The sequence below is a fragment of the Pollachius pollachius genome, assembly GCF_949987615.1.
Source record: "Pollachius pollachius genome assembly, chromosome: 20".
In the NCBI taxonomy this organism is placed as follows: Eukaryota; Metazoa; Chordata; class Actinopteri; order Gadiformes; family Gadidae; genus Pollachius; species Pollachius pollachius.
The window spans coordinates 9,074,236-9,096,735 of NC_136953.1; the positions used below are offsets into that span (position 1 = coordinate 9,074,236).

The 22,500-nt window shown below is 53.9% G+C and overlaps 1 protein-coding gene across 1 annotated transcript in view; it reads left to right on the top strand.

Moving 5' to 3' along the window:
* LOC307091215 (insulin receptor substrate 1-B) overlaps positions 1 to 22,500 on the top strand; it is a 48,554-nt gene that overhangs the window by 13,869 nt on the left and 12,185 nt on the right. Inside the window, exons 2-3 of the mRNA XM_079758140.1 lie at positions 2,430 to 2,797; positions 3,310 to 6,604. Coding sequence (XP_079614266.1) covers positions 2,430 to 2,797; positions 3,310 to 6,604 — 3,663 coding nt within the window. The remainder of the gene's footprint in view (positions 1 to 2,429; positions 2,798 to 3,309; positions 6,605 to 22,500) is intronic.

The following is a 22,500-nucleotide window of genomic DNA, read 5'->3' on the forward strand; positions in this document are numbered from 1 at the left end:
CTCGGCTGCATGAAATAGTAATGCATGGCCCTGCATGCTATTTCAGTCTCCTACAAGAAGCGGTTGATCCTGTAGTTTAAGGAAAAGAGATAAAATCACACAGACACACACACACGCACACGCAAACAGAGGACACACACATGGGGGCCGTTACGCAAGCACTGCCTTATGTTTATAGTTCAGGCGTCATGCGTGCGTGGGCGTATATACATTTATCCATCGCGGGATCCGCCATGAATGATGGATCGCTTACTTCACCCACCGCCAGTACCGCCACAACCTCCTTATTTAGACACATCGCCCTTTCATTTTCTCCCCAGTACCTCGAGTGATCTAAAACCATAATACAACATTCTGCATCTCGCTTTCTCCGCTGTTTCCCCCGTGCGTCACGGGGGAAAGAGATGAGTTATTAAAGCCAGCCCCCCCCCCCGAGCTCACCTGTTTCTGCCTGATACAGAGAGCACGACTGTTCCTACGGAAACAGGTGAGTCCCATTGTACTGGGCCTTCGTGTCAGCGAGTTGATATACGTTTGCACCGCGGTGTGTGTGTGTGTTCTGTGTCTCTCAAGGCACAGAGCTTGGCACTGTGGATAGAGAAACAGAAGAGCGCCACCCTATGCCATAGAACAGTTTGACTGTGCTCAGCGCTGTTCCCCCTCCTTTAGCCGTGTTGCTCCAGCACATATCGCCTGCTTCGTTTCTGTACACTATTTGTGTAGCACGTTTCATATGGTATACGCAGACTCAATGCACTTTTTGGAGAAACATAGAAAAACACTACCAACCATGGGGTTAGGGTTAGGCTTCAAGTTAAAATTATGATAGTAGTAAAAGGAAAATAAAAAATTCAATAAAAAATTAAAGTCAACACCAATTTGGAAGGACTGCCAGCCTTAGCGCTCAATTTGGATGAATAACCCGAATCCCATTATTTAGCTTGGCTTTTACATTTGTTTCTAATTTGGTCAGTAACAGATTCCATTGGGCATGTGCAACGACAAAGGCACACTGTCATAAACGTGGCACACTGTCGTGTGTGTGTGTGTGTGTGTGTATGTGTGTGTGTGTGTGTGTGTGTGTGTGTGTGTGAGCGTGTGTATGCATCCACGTGCCTGAATGTGTGTGTGTGTGTGTGTCTGTGCATGTGCAAGTTTGTATTCACAAGCATATGTGTTTGTGTGTGTGTGCACATTGTAGAAGCCTGTCCAGCAGGTCTATGTGTGTGTGTGTGTGTGTGTGTGTGTGTGTGAGCGTGTGTATGCATCCACGTGCCTGAATGTGTGTGTGTGTGTGTGTCTGTGCGTGTGCAAGTTTGTATTCACAAGCATATGTGTTTGTGTGTGTGTGCACATTGTAGAAGCCTGTCCAGCAGGTCTGTGTGTGTGTGGGTGTTGGTGTGTGTCGGTGCAAGCGTGTTTGAATGAAATGCAGGACCCCGGGTGAATCGTGCAGTAGACTGCCTCTCCCCCACTCTCCCTCCCCAGCACGTCACTGAACACACAGGCTGGGGAAGCCTGATCCAGCTCACAGATAGAGGGGGAACAAGTCCAAAATCAGCACATGTTACATAAGTCGGGCCCCCCTTTGGCCCCACTGTACTGGTCAATAAAGGCCCCACCTGGCGGTCCGCACTCGCTGCAGGTGTCTCACGATGAGGACAGACCCCTCTTGTTGGATTAGTTCAAAGTCCTGGTCTGGAAATGTGTAAACTGGCCTAACACACCGTGCAGCGCTCAGCGGTTCACTCGGTCGCATCGAATCCGCTTTCTCCTGGAGGATAAGGTAGCATGGGTGGGATTCCCCGAGGGTAAAGGTGGGCAGAGTTCTTCTTCTGCCAATGTGGCTCGTTTTTCCCATATTTTCATTCATTCGAGTCTGCAGTTTGTGGAGAAAAAGGTACATGTCGAAAGAACTATCAATAAATACATAAAGCTAAGAAAATGAAATGCAAATAATGAATAAATAGTACAGTATAGCTCAACATGGAATATGAATATTTCAGCACAAGACCTGCTAAGTAGGTTATTTCAAGTCAATACTATATTTTACCGATATAATATAAACAAACCGCATTTCATTGTGTTTGACTTTACTTGAACTTAATCCTAGCCAAAGGCAGCTCAAGATGGAGAATGTCTCTAAATAACCTCTATCTATTTTCTCTGCCTCCCTCCCTCCCCCTCTCCATCCCTCTCTCACTCTCCCTTCCTCTCTCTCCCTCCCTCTCTCTCCCCCTCCTTCTCCCTCTCCCTCCCTCTCTCCCCCTCCTTCTCCCTCTCCCTCCCTCTCTCCCCCTCCTTCTCCCTCTCTCTCCCTCCCTCTCTCTCCCCCTCCTTCTCCCTCCCCCTCCTTCTCCCTCCCCCTACCCCTCCCTCCCTCTCTCTCCCTCCCTCCATCTTTTCCCCTCCCTCTCCCTCCCTCCCAGGTAAGAGCCTGGCGGACGTCACCAGCAGCGAAGCCGCCGTCTCTGCGGCAGCGGCGGCGGCGGCAGCGGCGTCCGGCGGCGGCGGGGACTACGGGGACACGGCCGTCCTCCTCAACCCCGGGCCGGCCTTCAAGGAGGTGTGGCAGGTGAAGGTGTGGCCCAAGGGCCTGGGCCAGGCCAGGAACCTGGTGGGCATCTACCGCCTGTGTCTGACGGACAAGACGGTGAACTTCGTGAAGCTGCACTCTGACGCGGCGGCGGTGGTGCTGCAGCTGATGAACGTGCGGCGCTGCGGCCACTCGGAGAACTTCTTCTTCGTGGAGGTGGGCCGCTCGGCCGTCACGGGCCCGGGGGAGTTCTGGATGCAGGTGGGTGGGGCCCCCGAGGCCCTCTGAGCGATCAGTGCTCTAGAATAAGCTGCCACACTGTTGCCACTTTTGAATCACTTGAAGTATTTGAAGATTTTTTAGGGTTTCTCAATACCTGTAAACTTGAGCTTACTTTTTGGATGTTCTTAGTACTTTTTGAAATATTTTAGAAGGCTTTTAATACGTTATATGAAGTCTGAACACTTAACACTTCTAAGACTTTTTGTAAGACTTTTCAGGGTCCTTCCAGGTGCTTCATTTTCAGAGCACCAATTCGATATATAAAAAGGTGCTGTTATTGTTTACTATAATAGAAGCAAATGACAACACGAATACATAACTTTTTGAGTTTACACACGCACTCTTTAAGCATATGCGTCAAATTTAATGTTTTTAACTATAATAAAAGCGAATAACAACATGAATAAATTACAGTAGGAGTTAAAAGTATTTCAAAATATCGACCATATGTCTAAGTGTGTGTGTCTGTGCGTGTGTGTGTGTGCGCGCAGGTGGACGACTCGGTGGTGGCCCAGAACATGCACGAGTCCCTCCTGGAGGCCATGAAGGCGCTGAGCGACGAGTTCCGCCAGCGCAGCAAATCACAGTCCAGCTCGGGGCCGGGGGGCGGGGCCACGGCCTCCAATCCCATCAGCGTGCCGTCCCGACGCCACCACCCCAACCCGCCCCCCAGCCAGGTGGGCTTCACCCGCCGCTCGCGCACCGAGCCGCCCCTCGGCGGGGGGGCGGGCAGCGCCAACGCCTCGCCCACCCCGCGCCACGGCGTCCCGCGGCCCCGCACCGCCAGTGACGCCGCCAAGGGCGAGGAGGGGGCGCCCGGCGGCTGCTCGGGCCCCCAGGGGCCCCCCGGCTCCAGCCCGGCCACCAACGGCTCCTGCTCCGGGACCCCCGTCCTGCGCTCCAGGTCGGCGCGCTCGTCCTCGGGCCCCGCCGCCAAGGGCCCCCTGGGCCTGATGCGCTCCATCTCCACGCCGGCCCCCGGCCCGTCCTCCAGCTCCGGCCACGGCTCCGAGCTCGCCGGGGCGGGGGCCCCGGCGCCGGGGCAAGCCTCCGCCGCCGCCGCCGCCGCCGCGCCGGGCCCCTACGGCCGCGGGCCCCCCTCCCACCACGCCTCGGTGTCGGGCTCCCCCAGCGACTACGGCTCCTCGGACGAGTACGGCTCCTCCCCCGGGGAGCAGGGCCCGCTGCCCTCCCCCGGCCCGGGCCCCGGGTCCCTGGACGACGCCGGGGCCAACTACATCTTGATGGGCCAGTGCGGCGCCACGGACTGCAGCTCGGCGGCCAGCTCCCTGGCGTCCCAGGACGGGGGCGTGGGCTCCCCAGGGGCCCCGCCGGGGGCCACGAGGGTGCTGCGGCGCTCGTCCAGCCGCGAGAGCGAGGCGGAGCGCCAGCTGCTCAGCAAGCGGGCCTCGCTGCCCCCCATGGCCCTGGAGCGGCTGGCCCCCCGGGGGGGGCAGCGCCGCGGCGAGGGCCCCTGCATGCCGGCCCCGGGGCCCCCGGGCCCCGAGGGGGACTGCGCGGACTACGCGGTGATGTCGCGCAGCACCAGCCGCGAGTCGTTCGCCTCGTCGGCGTCCTCCTGCTGCACGCAGCGCGACTCGGGCGTGGTCAGCGGCTCCTCAGCCGGCGGCGGCTACCTGGACGTGGCCGGGGGGGCGGAGCTCTGCCGGGGCGGGGAGGGGGGCGCGGCCACGCCGGTGTCGCCCCACCCGCCGCCCGGCGTGGACAACGGCTACATGTCCATGCTGCCGGGCGGGGGCTCCCAGCCGCCGGGGGCCCCCGCCTCCTTCGCCGACGGCGAGCTGTCGGCCAGGGGCCCCGCCGACGACTACATGGCCATGACGCCCAACAACAGCGTGTCGCCGCCGCAGCCCATCCGCCCGGCGCCGCCGCACGCCGCCGACGGCTACATGATGATGTCGCCGCACGGCAGCTGTTCCCCCGAGCAGCGGGGGGGCGGGGCCTGGCCCGGCAGCGCCGACAGCCGCGCCGGCAGCGACTACATGAACATGTCGCCCATCAGCGCGCGCTCGGCCAACGGCAGCCCCCCACCGGCGCAGGAGGCGGAGCCCCAGCACGGGGCCCCCGGCCAGCAGGGGCCGCAGCCGCCGGGGCCCAAGATGGTGTACTCGTACTACTCCCTGCCGCGCTCCTACAAACACAACCCCTCCAAGGGGCTGTTCGAGGAGGGCGTGGCCCGCGGCCGCCGGCCCAACGGGGGGCCGGGGGCCGGCGGGGGGCGCCACCTCTCGTCCTCGTCCTACTCCTCCAGCTCGGCCAGCAGCGAGAGCCTGGGCGGGGAGGGCGAGGAGCGGACCCCCAAGGGGCCCCACAGCGCCCCGGGGGGCAAGCTGACAGGAACGCCCTCCAAGGAGGTCAACGGCGGCGGGGGCGGCGGCCTGCAGCAGCGCCGCGGCGGGGCGGCGCCGGCCAGGCAGGGGGGCCCCGCCCGCAGCCGGCCCGTCAGCCTGTTCGTGGACGTGTCCAAGGCCAACACGCTGCCCCGCGTGCGGGAGAACCCCCTGGCCCCGGAGCCCAAGAGCCCCGGGGAGTACGTCAGCATCGAGTTCAAGGGCCTGGCCAAGAGCGGCGGCGGCGGTCTGAGGCACGGCTACTGCGGCCCCCCGCAGCCTGGAAGACTGCGGCCCGCCTGCGGCTTCCTGCCGCTGTCCCGCAGCCCCTCGGCGCCCCTCACCCCGCCCCCGGGGGCCTCGGAGTACGTCAACATGGACCTGGGCCCCTCCCCCTGCCCCTCGCCGCTCTCCCTCGCGCCGCTGGGCTTCCCCTCCTTCCACACGCCCCCCACGCCCCCCACCATGGCCCCCCAGGCGCCCAAGCTCCGCGGCCGCGCGCCGGGGGGCCCCTGCCGGGAGGAGGAGGATGAGGAGGTGGTTGTCGTGGCGACGGGAGGAGGAGAGGGAGGAGGGGGGGCGGCCCGGAGGAAGAGCCGGGAGAGCGTCCCGCCGCCGAGCGAGTCGGGGTCGCCCACGTCCTGCGGCGACTACACCGAGATGGCGTTCAGCCTGAACCGCGACGGCTCCGCCCCCACCCGGATCACGTCGTCCAACGTCTCGCCCGAGGCCCCGCCCCCGGCCCGGCCCGCGGTCCCCCTGGTCCCGGGGCTGCCCCTGGGGCTGGACTTCCCCCCGGCCAAGCCCCCGGCCAACCCCGACCACGGCGCCAAGGTCATCCGGGCGGACCCCCAGGGTCGCCGCCGCCACTGCTCGGAGACGTTCCTGGCGTCCACCTCCTCCGGCCCCGCCCCCTCCTCCTCCTCCACCTCCTCCTCCTCCTCCAGCTCCTCCACCGCCTCCCTCTTCCCGGAGCACGCCCAAGCCGTGGCGCGGCGCCTCGGCTTCGAGGGCATGCTGTGGGGGAACAGCAACGGCGGCGGCGGAGCGTCGGACCCCCCCGCACAGTTCCACCTCCCCGGACAGCAGCCGTCACCCGTCGCCCAGGCTTTGTGCGGAGAGCAAGGCCTCAACTACATAGACTTGGACCTGGCCAACAAAGAGACGCCTCACCCGGCCGCCGACGGGCCCTCGGGCCTCCAGGCCGCCCCGTCCCGCCTGTTTGCCCTGCTCGGCGGGGGGTCCGGATCAGGATCAGGTGGAGGAGCGGGAGGGGGCGTGGGAGGAGCAGGGGCCGGCGGTGGCGGCGGCGGCGGCGGCGGCGGCGGCGGCGGCGGCGGCGGCGGCGGCTCCAGTCTCAACACGTACGCCAGCATCGACTTCTACAAGTCGGATGAGCTGCGCAACCACCAGAACGGCAGCAAGGAGGGGACGGGTAGGACGACTCACGCACACACCACACAGGGACCACACACACTGACACGGCAGACACACACACACACACACTCTGTCGACGGGGATTTTCTTCACTTTCTCTGCGACATTCCCCCCAAAGCTCCTCTAGACTATCATTCTTATGTTTTTCATGTAGCATCACATCACAGGCGAGTGTATTATCACCACGGTCGTCCAAATGGCGCCTTGCAGTCAGACGACTTTCTCTCTCCCGCTACGTATGACTTCCAAGCACGAGTCCTTGGCGCCAGGTTGGCAAAAGCCCCCGGGCCAAATTGTGTTTATGTCTGATGTACGCTAATCCTTGGCATGAGATATGGTTAGCTTCGACGTCCTAAAATGCATTATACATTTGTTGTGTTTCACGGCCGTTTGAACTCCATCGGACCCTAAGTTGTAGTTTAAGGCATTATAGACTGGACTTATTTTATTTTTTGTGTGTGTGCGAGTGTGCATGTGTGTGTGTGTATGTGTGTGCGAGTGTGTGTGTGTGGTGTGTGTGTCTGCGTGTGTGTGTGTGCGTGCGTGTTGTGTTGTTGAGCAGACAGAGACCGAAGATCTGGTTTCTCCAAAAAGCCATATAAAGAAAAAGGATAGACCTTTCTCCGTAACATAAACATACATACATTTCTTTAAACCCCCGGACAAAGTGCTTAAGACTAACAACGTCAGTCGGAGAGCACTGTTTAAGGTTGCGTCATGGCGGATCTATACATGGCGGCATAAACCGCTGAGTAATGTATCTGGGGAGAGCGAGAGAGGCTCACACAGCAGTCCTGTTTAGATAGCGCTGTTCGCTCCTTCTCCCCCACGGTTCAGACGCGCAGGAACCCAACTGACCTGAGGAGACTTCTCTGAGGAGGCTTCTCTGAGGAGGCTTCTCTGAGGAGACTTCTCTGAGGAGGCTTCTCTGAGGAGGCTTCTCTGGGGAGGCTTCTCCGGGGAGGCTTCTCCGGGGAGACTTCTCCGAGGAGGCTTCTCCGAGGAGGCTTCTCCAAGGAGGCTTCTCTGGGGAGACTTCTCTGAGGAGGCTTCTCTGGGGAGACTTCTCTGAGGAGGCTTCTCTGAGGAGGCTTCTCTGGGGAGACTTCTCTGAGTGAGCGAGAGAAGCGTTCCGTCTTCGGTCAATGCGTTCATTCACGTTTCAGAGCAGCGTTAATATACAGAGGATGTTTATTTTTAGCCCCCCCCCCTAGATATTCTATTGAGCGTTTGCTCTAGTTGTTTGGGTTTGTGTTACAGCTGCAGAAGATGCTAAAGATTAAACACAAAGAGTTGTGTGAGTCACAAAGCGATAAACGTCACCGTGAGGGTGAGCGGAAGTCAGTGGTGATTGTGGTGTCCGTCCGTCCGTCCGTCCCCCCCTTACGTTTTCCCTGTGAATACAACTCTAAGTTCATTGCTTTTTAAGGTTCAAGTGCCATGGAAAAGTGTATTAAAGACTTTTATTTGAACCTAATTGAACCCGCGCGTCCCCCGTCCCCTTCATACAGAAATACCACTTCAGAAAGCAGCAAACACATTGATGTGTGTGTGTGCGTGTGTTTGTGTGTGTGAGTGTGTGGGATGGGGGGGGGGGGGGGGGGGGGGTTATTGTGAGAATTTAGCTGTGTCAGCTGTGTGTGTGTGTGTAATCTGTGTTTATGTGTGTGTGCGTGTGTGTGTGTGTGTGCGTAACTAGCCTCTACACTGGCTCCATTTAAAGCTCTTCTGTTAGCGCTAGCACTTTAGCCATGGCAGCATGGGGCTGGGGGCGGGGGGGAATGTTACACGTTGGCTGTGAATGTGAGGCTGGGGCCAGAGTTTTCTCTCGCACAGTTTCCCAAATGCCTCTGTACAGTCCCCCCCCCCCCCCATACACACACACATACAGAGCCCTCCTCCCCCTCTTTCCTCTCCTTAGAATGATCCTTTTGTGTGTGTGAGTGTTTGTGCCACGCTGGGCCTCACCATGGCCAGAGAGAGAGAGAGAGAGAGAGAGAGAGAGGGGGGGGGGGGGGGGAGGGAGGAGGAGAGAGAGAGAGGGAGGGAGGAAGGGAGGGAGGGAGAGAGAGAGAGAGACTTTCTTTCATTCTCTTTCTTTCCCACTTTGTTTCAGTTTATTTGGGTCAGTTTCTGTTGCTCCTTCTTCCCGGCTGCTCCTTGCGTGTTATCATCACCGTTCTTTGGCTTAGTTTAATGCCTTTTCTCCTAAGTATCCAATGCTTCTTCTTTGATTGCTGTTTTTTTCCGCGCAGTTGGCAAACCGCACCGCTACTGCTTATTATTGAACTATTTCCTCTCCGAATTAAAGGGCGGTTTACTTTTTCCTTTCTTTACTGTGGTTCCCTTCAATGGCAACCCCTTTCGTCTCTATTCCTCCATTTTCTTCTCGGCCTTTCACACCTTTACCAAGACGGGCTCAGAAACGTCATTTCACAACACGCTATAACGGACATATCTTCTTAACCGCAGAGCAGACACCGTACCCCTGACGCATGGCATGGTGGAGGTGGAAGAGGTTTCGGTCCATCTCGCTGCAAGGACGCCTTCAGGGTTAGGATGTGGATGCGATGGGGATCGAACCCGGTACCTCTGTGGCTGGGAGTCGCATAACTCAATGAGACAGCCCATGCGATCTGGCTGCACAAGTTCACCCATACTGGTGGTGACTTCAGATGGTAAAAATGTTTTTCCGCCGCCTTGCCAGGAGGAAGAAACGTCCAGGAGAGCCCAAAGACCAAACTGCTTTGCCCACTTCTTTATACAAGTTTGGATCGGGTGCAAATCATTAGGTCATACTCTCATAATAATTGTAGTGTTTTGTGCGATTGAACGTCCTGGTAATTGAGGACATTTGACCATGATGCGTCTCGCCTTTTGCTGCTGAGGTGTGTGCTTGAATACAGCCTTCTAGATTATTAATGGAAAAAGGACAGACAGACATACAGACAGACACAAACCCTTTATGGGGCACTGTGAGTGCAGTCTGAGGGCCACAGAATGATCTTGTCCGTGATTATTTCAACTCTGACGTTCAGAGGACCTGAAGCGTGGTAATTATAGCGCTGGATTTCCTGGCAAGCAGATGCTTGCGTAGGACCACCGAAGGTGTGTGAGGGTGTGTGTGTCTTTATGTGTGTCTGTGTGTGTGTGTGTGTGGAAAGCCAGGGGCTAAACTGATTTATTTACACACACAAACGCAATATAAATACACACATAGCCACAGAGCACACATACCACTGTGTAAATTCAGATTACCACTGTGTAAAAGCAGATTACCACCGAAAACAGAAAAACAACTTTGACCAATCTGGGCGTCGTCTGCATATTTTCGGAAAAGCGGCCATATTGCATCTCCATGACGACCGGGCTCCTTGTCTTCAATATTTTAGGTCACAGTCAACCCTACCCCATGCACAACCACACACACACACACACACACACACACACACACACACACACACAGGGAAAACCCTGCACGCACAGCCCTTCCGAGCGGAAGGAAGTGGCGTTGCAGTGATGCGACCCTAAACACGTGGAAGCGTTTAAAAGACGCACAGTGTCTCAGGACGGTGAGCACTTCCCCGACCGACAGCGTCCTTTGCACAGCGTCGGGTTTGGTTCCACCTCCCCACTCGGTGTTGCCTTGCCCAAACCAGGGAGGTGGCTGAGCTCTGCACAGAGAGCTCTCAGTCTGTGGCGCAGCAGTCTATTTCAGGGCTTGGATTGGATGTTAGCAGCAGACTGTGGGCCAAGAACACGCTGTTGGACGTCCATCAGACGCGTGTGTGTGGTGTGCACCCCCACCCAGACGCGCTCGGGGCCCTGTCCGTGTGTGTGTGTGTGTGTGTGTGTGTGTGTGTGTGTGTCTGTGAGGGTGTGTGCGGTTTTGTGTGTATGTTTGTGCAAGTGGAAGTGCATAATGTTCTGTGTGTTTGTGTGTGTGTTGGTGCATATTACACTGTGTGTGGGTGGGTGGGTGTGTGTGTGTGTGTGTGTTGGTGCTTATTACTTTGTGTGTGTGTGTGCGTGTGTGCGTGCGTGCGTGTGTGTGTTGGTCGTTGGGTGGGTGGGTTGGTGGGTAGGGTAAGCGTGTGTTGGGGCATATCATTCTGTGTTTGTGTGTGTGGTTGGTGTGTGTGTGTGTGTGTGCATGTGTATATATAACACCTGCAACTCTGTGTGTGGTTGACATTTACACAGGCTCATGCATGTTAATAGATTGCAACACTTCTTTGTATGGTTATGTATCGCTCATTAAAATGTTTTCGCCTCTGATTTTTATCTCATGTTATACAGGGGTGTGTGTTTGTGTTATGTGTGTGTGTAATGTGTGTGTGTGTGTGTGTGTGTGTGTGTGTGTGTGTGTGTGTGTGTGTTTGTGTGTGCGTGATCCTTTGGGGAAACTAAATAGCATGGAATCGTTAACCGCGGATCAAATCCAATCACAGATCGCTCTCTCGGCCGTCACCAGGGGTGAGGAATGAGCCGGAACAGACGTATCCCCCTAGTCCCAGTCCCCCCCGAGCCCCCCCCCCCCTCGCTTCACTCTGACCAATCACGTATCGTCTCTCTTCGCCATCTGGTGCGCCATGAGGCTCGCTCCTTAAATAACCAGTCGGGCCTGCTGTGGCCATCCAGCCAAGAGACACACACACACACACACACACATGCACACGCACAAACACAAACACACCCACGCGCACACTAACACAAACACACTGCTTTCGCATGGGGATCGAGAGCCTGGTCTGTGGTCTGTAGTTAAGAGTATATCCACGCTTTGAATACATGATACACACAAAAGAATACACACAAGAACCCGCCAAGCTGCACGCACACACGCAAACACACACCGTCTTCGGATGGGGAACCGGAGGCTGGGGATGGGAAGTCGTCAGTATTCCTGTTGTTTTCGCTGTGCTGAACCCTGCAGGGCTGCAGCCGTCCTCACTCCTCAAGCGGCACGCAGACGCCATGTGAGGCGTTCTGATGACCCCTCAATATAGACGGGGGCCCTTATCTCCACAACCCCCCCTGCTTTTGGTGTTGTCGTTGTTGTCGTTGGTGCGTTTTTTGCGTTGCCGCGACGATCGTTGTCGGACCACGCCACCGTCGACGCTGGACCAACACCCAAAGGGGGGGGGGGGGCTCTGGTTCTAACGCCGTCCTGTTAATGTCAGCGCTGACTGTGCTGTGTGCACAGCGCTAGGCTACGCCGCCGCGCGTGTGACCCCCACCGCACTGCGCGTAGCCACGCAAGCTAGTTAGTTAGCTTAGCGTAGCAAGCGCTGCGCCCATTTCTTTTTTTTTATTGAATTGCTTACATTTAGTTCAGACTTATCAATAAAAATCAAAACATATCATACAAACAAAAATACAAAAACAACACGAAAAGCACGAAAAATCCATAAACAAAAACGAAAATATTTCGAACAAAAAAACAAATAGGCATGTTCCCCATATTCCATCAATATGCCTGTAAAGCAGTAGGAAGAAGTACACAACTTATCAAACAGTGTTTGGAAATAACCGATCTCTGGTGCTTTGGAGGTAAACACAAGCTCAGTCTGATGCCTCTCTGATAGGGCTGCAGCGAATCCCAGCAACAATAACATCAACAACGTCAACATCAACAACGACGAGGGGTCAGGGGTGGGGAGGTTGAATTTGAATGTGTGTTCATTGTGCTACCCAGCATTGGTGTGTTGATGTAGGCGGCCTCTTCTATTGAAGTCAACCTGTAGTGATATAAACCCATGGATAGGTGGCGAACAAACTGACACAGACAGACACGCACACACGCGCGCGCGCGCACACACGCACACACACACACACACACACACACACACACAGTGTCTGTGGTTTAGCCCCAGAGCTATTAAAACAGGGTTTACGCTCGGAAAAACAAACAAACGAGGAAGGACGATGTGTTACACTGTCTGGCTCCCGCCCACACACACACCCAAACACACACACACACACACACACTCACTGTCTCTCTCTCGCTCTGTGTCTCTCTCTCCCTCTCTTTCCCCTTCCAGTTGCTTTATTCTGGTGCACCTGCAGCAATGTCATATTCATCTAAACGTACAAACTATCATATCATGTGTCCTAGTGTGGTAGTGCGCGCGCAGGTGTGTGTGTGTGTGTGTGTCCAAAACAACTGTGTGCTGTCTACCCGTCTCCCGGACAAGCAGAGGACGGTGGTCCCGGGCCACAACGGACAATTGAGGCAGATTTTCCGGTTAATTAGTGCTGGGGTCTAATTGGATTAGACGGGGCCCACTGGCGGGACCAGAGCATTGGTCAGGCCCTGGAGGGGCCGTTGGGGCTGGACAGGGGCCCACTGTGTGCCTGCTAGCGTCCCGGGACGCCCGACGCACCATACATTCCACGGGACAAACAACAGCACACATACATTCTCTCTCTCTCTCTCTCTCTCTCTCTCTCTCTCTCTCTCTCTCTCTCTGGCTGTCTCTCGCTCACTCCCATGCACTGCCCCAAAGCAATTGCCTTGCAGGCATATTCAGCAGGGTCACAAGTGGTCCACATGGTTGTGTGTGTGCGTGCGTGTGCATGTTTGTATTTGCTTCACATTCCATGCTTTAGGTAGGGCCTAATTGTCGCCACGAAGAGTAGGAGTCGGAACGCTTTGAATATGTGATACACAGCAGAACACACACACACACACACAGACACACACACACACACACACACACACACACACCCATGCCTGCTGCCTGATTGGCATTTGCACAGTGTAAACAAACAGAGCCATGGATTAACACGACCGCAGTCCCGACTCGTGAGCGACCTTTACAACGCAGGTTTTGATACGCCTCGTAATGATTGATAAACACATTAGCACCGCTGTCTCGGGACCCACCAAAACCAATATAGGACCATAGATCACCAGCACAGATCCCAAACATCATCCCCTCCATGTGGACGGGGCAGATAGCCCATTGGATGAGGAGTCGGTTTGGCTAGTGTCAGGGTGTTCCAGGCCTGGATGTTTGCAGCTCGGATTTAAAGGTTTATATTATACCACCAGGTGTGAGGGTGATTAGCCGTTACAAGCCGTTTTGAAAATCGGCCTCTTCTGACATCACAAGTGGGCGTGTTCGCCTAGAAGTGTGCTGGATAGATCGGTCTACCCAGTCTACCCAGTGGACTGTAGCAACCGTTGCTCATCTATCCGTCACACATCTAGGTGGACATGCCCACTTGTGATGTCAGAAGAGGCCGATTTCCAAACGGCTTGTAACGGATGATCACACTCCCATCTGGTGGCATAATATGTCACCCTTAAAAACTTTGTCGGCGGCAGACAAACTCGTTCAGACGTCTTGGGTTTTCTGAGAGGGAGTTGCGCGTCTCTCTCCATCGGTGACCCCTCCTCCTACGAGTCCACAGTGCAGTGGTGTGTGAGCGCTCGGCCCTCGGGCCCTGGCTGACATGTGTGACCCAGCTGTGTTGACGGGATGTGTACTTCACCGTGACATCAAAACAAAACAATCGTCTCTGTGAATATCCTAGGGTTCCTTCCCAAAACCAAAACAAGGTCTCCTTTGCCATTTGTCTTTTTGTTGTTTCGTGTTTTTTTGTTTGGCTTTTGTCAAAGAGTCATCCGTTCCCGGGTTGGTGGGTAATGGGGGGCGGTGTATTTGATTCAGTTTCCTTGAACAATATCACAGAGGACGTGGTTGCACACGTGGCCCAACCACACACCTCAAGGAGAGCGGATATGTGTGTGTTTGTGTGGTTGTTTGTGTGTGTGTGTGTGTGTGTGTGTGTGCTTTGTTGTGGTGGTCCGCTGTAGGAGTCACCGCCATCGCACTGCCGCGCTACGCAGACCCTGCTCTGCTGTTTGGGGATTTGGTTGAAGGCTGTGTGTGGGTGTGTGTGTGTGTGTGTGTGTGTGTGTGTGAGTGCTGATGTGTGGAGGTTCTGCCGGAGGTTCTCGCCACAGAACTCGAAGCACATGCCGCTGGATGAGGTCATCCCGAGGCGCCGTGGCAACAGCAGCCCACCGCGGCCGTCCTGATTTCCCTCTCCGCCCGCCATGCCGTCGCTTCGGGTCATCGCTGACAAGCGGCGCCCCAAGTTTGGTCCCAGTCTGCCGTGCAGTCGATCTGCCTTGAGACACACACACACAAACACACACGGACGGACACACACGCACACACTCACACGCACACTGTTCCACGTAGGCAGTTTTGTGATGGAGCAATAGCCAGCTATGATTGGCTGGAATGACCGAGAGGAGGCGTCGGCGCTAAGGTCTCCAAGCATGCTAACTAGCCAAGGCTCTCAACAGTAGTGTGTGTGTCTGTGAGGGTGTGTGTGTCTGTCTGTGAGGGTGTGTGCGTTATGCTTTAGAGGCAGTTAAACATCGGTCGTAAACGCTTGGGCCAAAAGCTTCTTTTTTGTGTTGCTTTTTTTTATGGTACTGACATGCAAAGTTCAGTACCAGGTGTGTGTGTGTGTGTGTGTGTGTGTGTGTGTGTGTGTGTGTGTGTGTGTGTGTGTGTGTGTGTGTGTGTGTGAGAGAGATGCCTAGGCTATCCTCTGGCAGGTACTCGTCTTTCATTGACAAAACGGATGCGTATATGGGAGGATTTGGCTCAGAGAGAGACCTAATAATCTCCGCTGTCTGGGTTTGTGTGTGTGTGTGTGTGTGTGTGTGTGTGTGTGTGTGTCCAGGTTAGCTCACAGTGCCTGCCTCCCTCCGCCTCACCTCCCCTACCCCAACCCGCCCACAACCCCTTTCGCACGGGGGGGTTTTTAGTAGCAGAAGTGGGGAAAACCCCACCGTCCAGAGAACACACACACACACACGCACCTCCTCATCTGGTCTCTATTTCTCCTTCTTGTTCCTGGCAAGGGTCCGAGAATCCTTTGATCCGCCGGCAGGGTCTCCGCCGTGAGTGGTCCCGGGAACAATGCACGCCTGCGATCCTGCGATGCTGGAAATGGGAAACCACAAATGCCTCCCACTCTTCTCTTCTGGTGTTGTTATCATTGATTCTCTGTCTGCTCACGCATAGAATGTTCTCTAACTAGCTACATCCCGGCCTGCCTCTGGTAGACAGGCCCTTTTTGTGTGTGTGTGTGTGTGTGTGTGTGTGTGTGTGTGTGTGTGTGTGTGTGTGTGTGTGTGTGTGTGTGTTGGATGATGGGACAGAGAGAGATGGACAACGGTGGATAAAACAGATGGGAGATGGGTGCTACATTGCAGTCGTAGAAAAAGGCAGGCAGTAAAGCATAGTAGAGAGGCAATGAGAGAGAGAGAGAAGGGTGATGTGAGGACTTTTGATATTTGCCAAAGGAGAAGATTTGAATGTTGTTTTTGTTGCCGTGGCGATGCCAGTGAAGCCCCAGATGTAACGTTCTCAACCTCTCAACATCTCTCTCTCCATCCCTCTCTCCCTCCCTCTCTCTCTCCTTCTCCCTTCCTCTCTCCCTCCTCCTCTCTCCCTCTCTCTCGCTCCTTCTCTCTCCTTCTCACTCCTTCCCTCTCTCTCTTTTTTTCTCTCCCTCTCTCCTTCCCTCTCTCTCACTCTTACTGTTTTTTTTGGTCTCCCACAGACTCCCCCTCCATTGTGTTGAGTTTTATTCTCTGTCTCTAATCTTTTCCCTCTATTTACCTCACTCAGCATCTCACACGCTCACTCGCCCATGGCGGACTCTCACCGCTGACGAAAACAAAGTGTGTCATTGTGTGTGTGCATGTGCGTGCGTGCGTCAGCCGTCGGTCTCCCTAAAGCAGGCGGATATCAGACTACGGTCTCTCTTCATGGCCGGGTCTCTCTCCTTGTCCCACAGCCATGTCGAGACTCCGGAGGCCATATTCCCTCTAGTTCCTTCCTCTCTCTCTCTCTCAATGAGAAGGTATCACGTCTTATAGTCAATTCTAGGGAAACGATTATAACCAGGATTTTTTTGGTCAATATTGAAACCACGATTATTCAAATGATTATTTTTCAGTTGGAAAGCATGATGCATTTATTCAGCATTTCTCTCCAAGAAAACACTTTGTAACTGAGAACTTTGAAATTTCCCATCTAAAAAAATACACAAAATGTTCAAATAGGGATGTTCAAATAGAAAATAATGTACAAATACGTACACAGCTGTTCTGCAATTTCTATAAAAAATTGAATGAATAAAATAAATATACTAAATATACGAAATAGAAATTCCAGAAAGTCGAAATCGCGATCAAAATTGGATCAATTGAATAGCCCTAGTACAGTGTTTGACAGTAGCGGCCAACACAGGTGTATCTCGTCACCTTAATCATGGACGATGGGCCCGCCTCCAGGCGGCATCGTTAACCTAATGAGCTACACCTGTGTTCTCCCCTGCCTCCAAGGCCTCTGTGTGTAGCCTTGTTGAGTGCGGCGTCGTAACTCTATCTTGTTAAAGAGGTGCTGAGAGTCGGCTGCGCTACAGCAGGGACACGGTTTAACGCACGGTTCAAAACGCGTCCCCACGAGGAGAAGCGGTCAGTGTGTGTGTCTCTTAACGCCCAAGGGAGCAAACGGCAGGGCGGAAAACCAGTAGGAGGTTCGCACACACGGCCGTGCACACGCACTACACACGCATACGCGTAGTCCCGCAGAGTAATTCAATAGATGTCCTTCCTGTTTCGAAGTGAACTTTGTGGATATCGTTAGGATCTTGGTGGGTGGGTGTGTTCGTGTGGGTGTGTGTGTGTGTGGGTGTGTGTTGTGTGTGTCTTGGAGGGGACTTGAGCTTCATTCTTAAGTTCATCACATGTTGCGCAGAGTACGCCAGGTTAGATCTACTGATAAGATTAGAATGTATACCCTGCCTGCCTTCCGCTCTGTGTGTGTGTGTGTGTGTGGGTGTGTGGGTGTGTGTGTGTGTGTGTGTCAGATTTCTTTTCTGGGGCCAAAGGTAACACACACTGCTTCTCACCCATCCTATATGTTACAGGCATCGACTATAGACACACACACACACACACACACACATTCACATCTCCCACACACACACATTCATGTTATCTCCCATTCGCCATAATAGTTTTTAAACTCTTGTGTTGTGTTCAAACACAGCGGCCGGTCTACAGGCCAGCAGACTGGGTGCGTGGCAGTGGTATCGCGTCGCAGCCAATTGAGCAAACACAGGGCCGCTTTAATTGGGTCAAATGGTCGAGTCTCTAAGCCAACCAAGAAGCTGTCAGACTCCGATGTGGCGGAGAGATAGGAGACTGCAGTCTGCTCGCCACTGCCATCTTGTCCTCTGCGAGGAGACGGGGATTCAGGCTTCCTCAACAGTAGCACATTCCTCTCTCGCGCCCCCTCACTCCCTCTTAATCTCTTTTTTTCTCTTTCCGTCTCTCATTCTCTCGCTCAAACTGTCAAACTATCTTTCTCTCTCTCTGTCTTTCTCTTCTTTTATCTCTCTCTCTCTCTATTTCTGTCTCTGTCTGTCTGTCTGTCTGTCTGTCTGTCTGTCTGTCTGTCTGTCTGTCTGTCTGTCTGTCGTTCGTTCGTTCGTTCGTTCGTTCGTTCGTTCGTTCGTTCGTTCGTTCGTTCGTTCGTTCGTTCGTTCGTTCGTTCGTTCGTTCGTTCGTTCTTTCTTTCTTTCTTTCTTTCTTTCTTTCTTTCTTCTGTTCTCTTCTTTCTCTCTCTCTCTGAGACTGAATGGCGTCAGTCTTTGCTCTGGGACTCTGGATCTGTCTTCCCTCCACCAGACCTCACCAGTCCTCTCCCCAGCGTCCCCGTTTTTTCTCCGTAGTCTTGTGTGTGTGTGTGTGTGTGTGTGTGTGTGTGTGTGTGTGTGTTGTGTGTGTGTGTGTGTATTTGTGTCATTCATTTGTTCCCTTTCCCGCTTGATTCGTTAATTAAGCGCCTCCATCATTTGTGCTTCATTATTGGCATTTGTTTCACAATCAGTTTTTCGGCCCATCTGCGCAGAGTCCCATGGCACATTTGGGCCTGTTTCTCTCTCTCTGTATCTCTCTCTCTAATAGAGAGAGATGAGAGAGACACTCTATCGTTCTCTCACTGTATGTCTCTCTCTCTCTCTCAATCACTCTCTCTCTCGCTGTCTCTCTCTATTGCGCTCTCATTCTCTCTATCGCTCTCTCTCTCTGTCTGTCTCTCTATCACTCTCTCTGTCTCTCTCTCTCTATTGCCCTCTCACTCTGTCTCTCCCTCTCTTTGTCTCTCTCTCGCTCTCTTTCTCTCTCTCTCTGTGTTAGCCGGCTAGCTAGCGTGAATGGTAAGTAGGTAGCCGGGCTGGCCTGGCGTCTCTGTAGGCTGCTCATGTTGTGATTGACTGGTGTCTTATTCACATGGTGATACTCGGCAAACAGATCACACACACACACACACACACACACACATATAAACACACACACACATAAACACACACACATAAACACACACGCACACAAACACATACACACACACATACACACACACACACAAACACACACACACTCACATATAAACACACACACACACACACATAAACACACACGCACACAAACACATACACACACACACACACACACACAGCAGTGTGTAATGAATCGCATTGGCAGCTTGGCCCGTCTTAGAGGCGTCACTGGACAGACTACAGCTGTGTGTATGTGTTTGTGTGTGTGTGTGTCCATGTGTTGGTGTGCGGGTGCGAGTATGTGTGCACATAACTTATGTGTGTTGCCATGAGTGCTTTTCGTCCCCATTCCTGGTACGTCGATCTATCGCCTTTCACATTCCAGCAGACATTTGAAACTGTCCTCATTCCAGCCGTCGAGAGTTTGGCGGCTGTCATCCCCCCCTCCACCCCACACCCAGGCGTCCACATGTGGGCCCCCCGCAGGGCCCCACAGACAGCAGTTCCCCTGTTCCCTGTCCAACGACGGCTCGAAGTACAGCATTTCCCCTGCTTTATATCCAGGGATGGCTCACTTCTTACCCTCATGGTCAGGTAACCTTAAGTGCCAAGACACAGGCATAACAAAGATCTACACAAACCCCCCCCCCACACACACACACACACAGGGGCATGCATAGGAATGCACACACACACACAAACAAAGTCATGCATGACGTGCATACCCTCTAAGGAACTGGGTCTCATGGACACACTCGCTCATAGTCGCACAAGGTCAGGCAAACACGCGCAGACAGCTTACCCACGTAGGTTCCGATGTGAAAGCATTCTCTCTCTCTCTCTCTCTCTCTCTCTCTCTCTCTCTCTATCTCTCTCTCTCTCTCTCTCTCTCTCTCTCTCTCTCTCTCTCTCTCTCGCCATTCTTCCCTTTTACTTTCTCGTCTCTTTCTCGCATTCCTCTTATTTCGTCCTTTTTGTCGGCCCTGGTTCCCTTGATTCCCTGAGCGTCTCTCTCTCTCCAGGGACCTTGGCGCAGATGGCGTCTCTGTATGGGAGGAGCGGGCGGCCGAGCGCTGAAGGCCGGCGCCGCGGAGCCATGAATGAATGAATGAATGAATGAAAGAAAAGAAAGAGCCGATCTGTGCTCGTGTGAAGTCAGGCCATCAGACCGTGCCTTTGGATCTGAATGGAAGGCACTCACGAATGAATGAACAAACTCACGAATGAATGAATGAAACTCATGAATGAATGAACGAACGAACTTATGAATGGATGAACGAATGAACTCATGAATGGATGAACGAATGAACCCATGAATGGCTGAACTCATGAATGAAGGAATGACTAATGAATGAATGAGCGCATGAATGGATGAACTCTTGAATGGATGAATAAGTCAGGGCAATGTCTTAGTTTGTGAATGAATGGCCGAGGAGGTGCTGGAGGTATTCTCAGAATGCGAGCTTCGCTCCACTCCGGCCTTTAATTATTATTTCATTAGAGCACAGATGGATGTTTCCAGAAAGGCCGCGGGGCATGTCTGCCTTCGCCTGAGCTCATAAACACGACAATTGTGGTTTTAGTCTGCTAACGCTACCGCCCAAGCTAGCTGTGGATGCCGCCACTGCCGCACACACATTTATCAAATATCTGTGTGCGATCTGTGTGTGTGTGTGTGTGCATGCGTGCATGCGGGTGTGTGTGACATCCTAAGCGCGTTCCTGGCACCTGGCCAGCCCCTTGTGTGTACACGTCGCTGTTCCACAGAGCACTGACTGTGTGCAGTGGTATGAGGTGTATGTAGGGCCTGGCCTTCACAGGGCCTCTACCTGCACTTCCTGCGCCGTCTCCTGGCCCGCCCGCCTGCACACTAGTCCGTAACCAACCAGCCAGTGAATGCCCAGGCAACGGGACAATCAGTGCCAGAGAGGCCAGAGAGGCAGAAGGCTAGCCAGACTACCGGCGATCCAGCCAGACAACTAGACAGCTTGTAAGAGAAGCAGCGGGCCTAGCCACACCGGCCAGCCAGCCAGACTACCAGCGAACCAGCCAGCCAGACAGCTAGCCGGCCAACTAAGCAGCTATTGCCTCGATGGGGTTACTGAGTACATTGCAAGAGGGTGTTTCTGTGTGTGTTTGTGGGTGTTTGTCTGTGTGTATTTGTGTGTGTGTGTGTGTGTGTGTGTGTGTGTGTGTGTGTGTGTGTGTGTGTGAAAGGGTTTCCATCCCTTTCAAGCCTGCACGCCTTCTTATTTGTCTCCTCACTCTCCCACACGTTCTCTCTCTCTCTCTCTCTCTCTCTCTCTCTGTGTAAGCTCCTCTGTGAGCCTGTAGGTCTGTCACTCCTCTGGTGTTTCTGGGCGTTCTGTTCTGTGTGAGCTTTGGAGAGTGGTGTGTTCTTCTGACAGCGTTTTGTGTGCTTGTCAAACTATTTTTTCCCCTTCCTTGTTAACTTTGTGTTAGTGTTTGTGTGAATACGTTTGTGTGTGTGTGTGTGTGTGTTTCACACTCAAAGTTCTTTGTTTCACACTCTCACGTGTGATACACAAATGCACATGTCTTCTGTGTGTGTGTGTGTGTGTGTGTGTGTGCGTGTGTGTGTGTGTGTGTTTGTGTTCTGTCCGTCAAAGTTAAAAGTGACCATTGTCTACACTTCCCATTTACTTGAGACGGGTGTTGATTTGTTCTTGTCTATAAGTGTGTGTGTGTGTGTTTGTGTGACGTGTGTGTGTGTGTGTGTGTGTGACGTGTGTGTGTGTGTGACGTCTGTGTGTGTGTGTGACGTGTGAGTGTGTGTGTGACGTCTGTGTGTGTGTGACGTGTGTGTGTGTGTGTGACGTGTGTGTGTGTGTGTGTGTGTGTGACGTGTGTGTGTGTGTGTGTGTGTGTGTGTGTGTGTGTGTGTGTGTGCGTGCCTCAGCCCTTCAGCTGTCTCCTCTCTAACTGGCTCTGTAAAGAGCTCAGCACCAGTGGGGCGTCGGTGACAACTAAGCGGATTACCGTCTGCTAATGAGCCACTCGTCACATGGGCTGTGTGCACGTACACACATATCATCATGCACACACACACTCAGGCACATGCATGTGCGCATGCACATGCATGTGCCTGAGTGTGTGTGTACATGATGATCGGTCTGAGAGATATCATGTTTTTTTTCGTCACTACGCAGGGGTCTGTGTGTGTGTGTGTGTGTGTGTGTGTGTGTGTGTGTGTGTGTGTGTGTCTAATGCACAGGGGCCATCCATGAATCGGATAGGTAGAATCTGGTGATGAGGGCCACAGGGATGGATCTATTTGAGTCCCTCGAGCGTGTGATGCCTCCAGGAACTTAACTTTATTCATACATTTGTTAGCTGACGAAACACGCCGATTATTGTTTTGATAAGCTTTTTTGTCCGCTTTGCCTAAGAAATACACATTTTTGGTTACTTTGCACACACAGGGACAGGCCTACAGACGCACACACAAACAGACACAGACACAGACACACACACAGACACACACTAGGACAG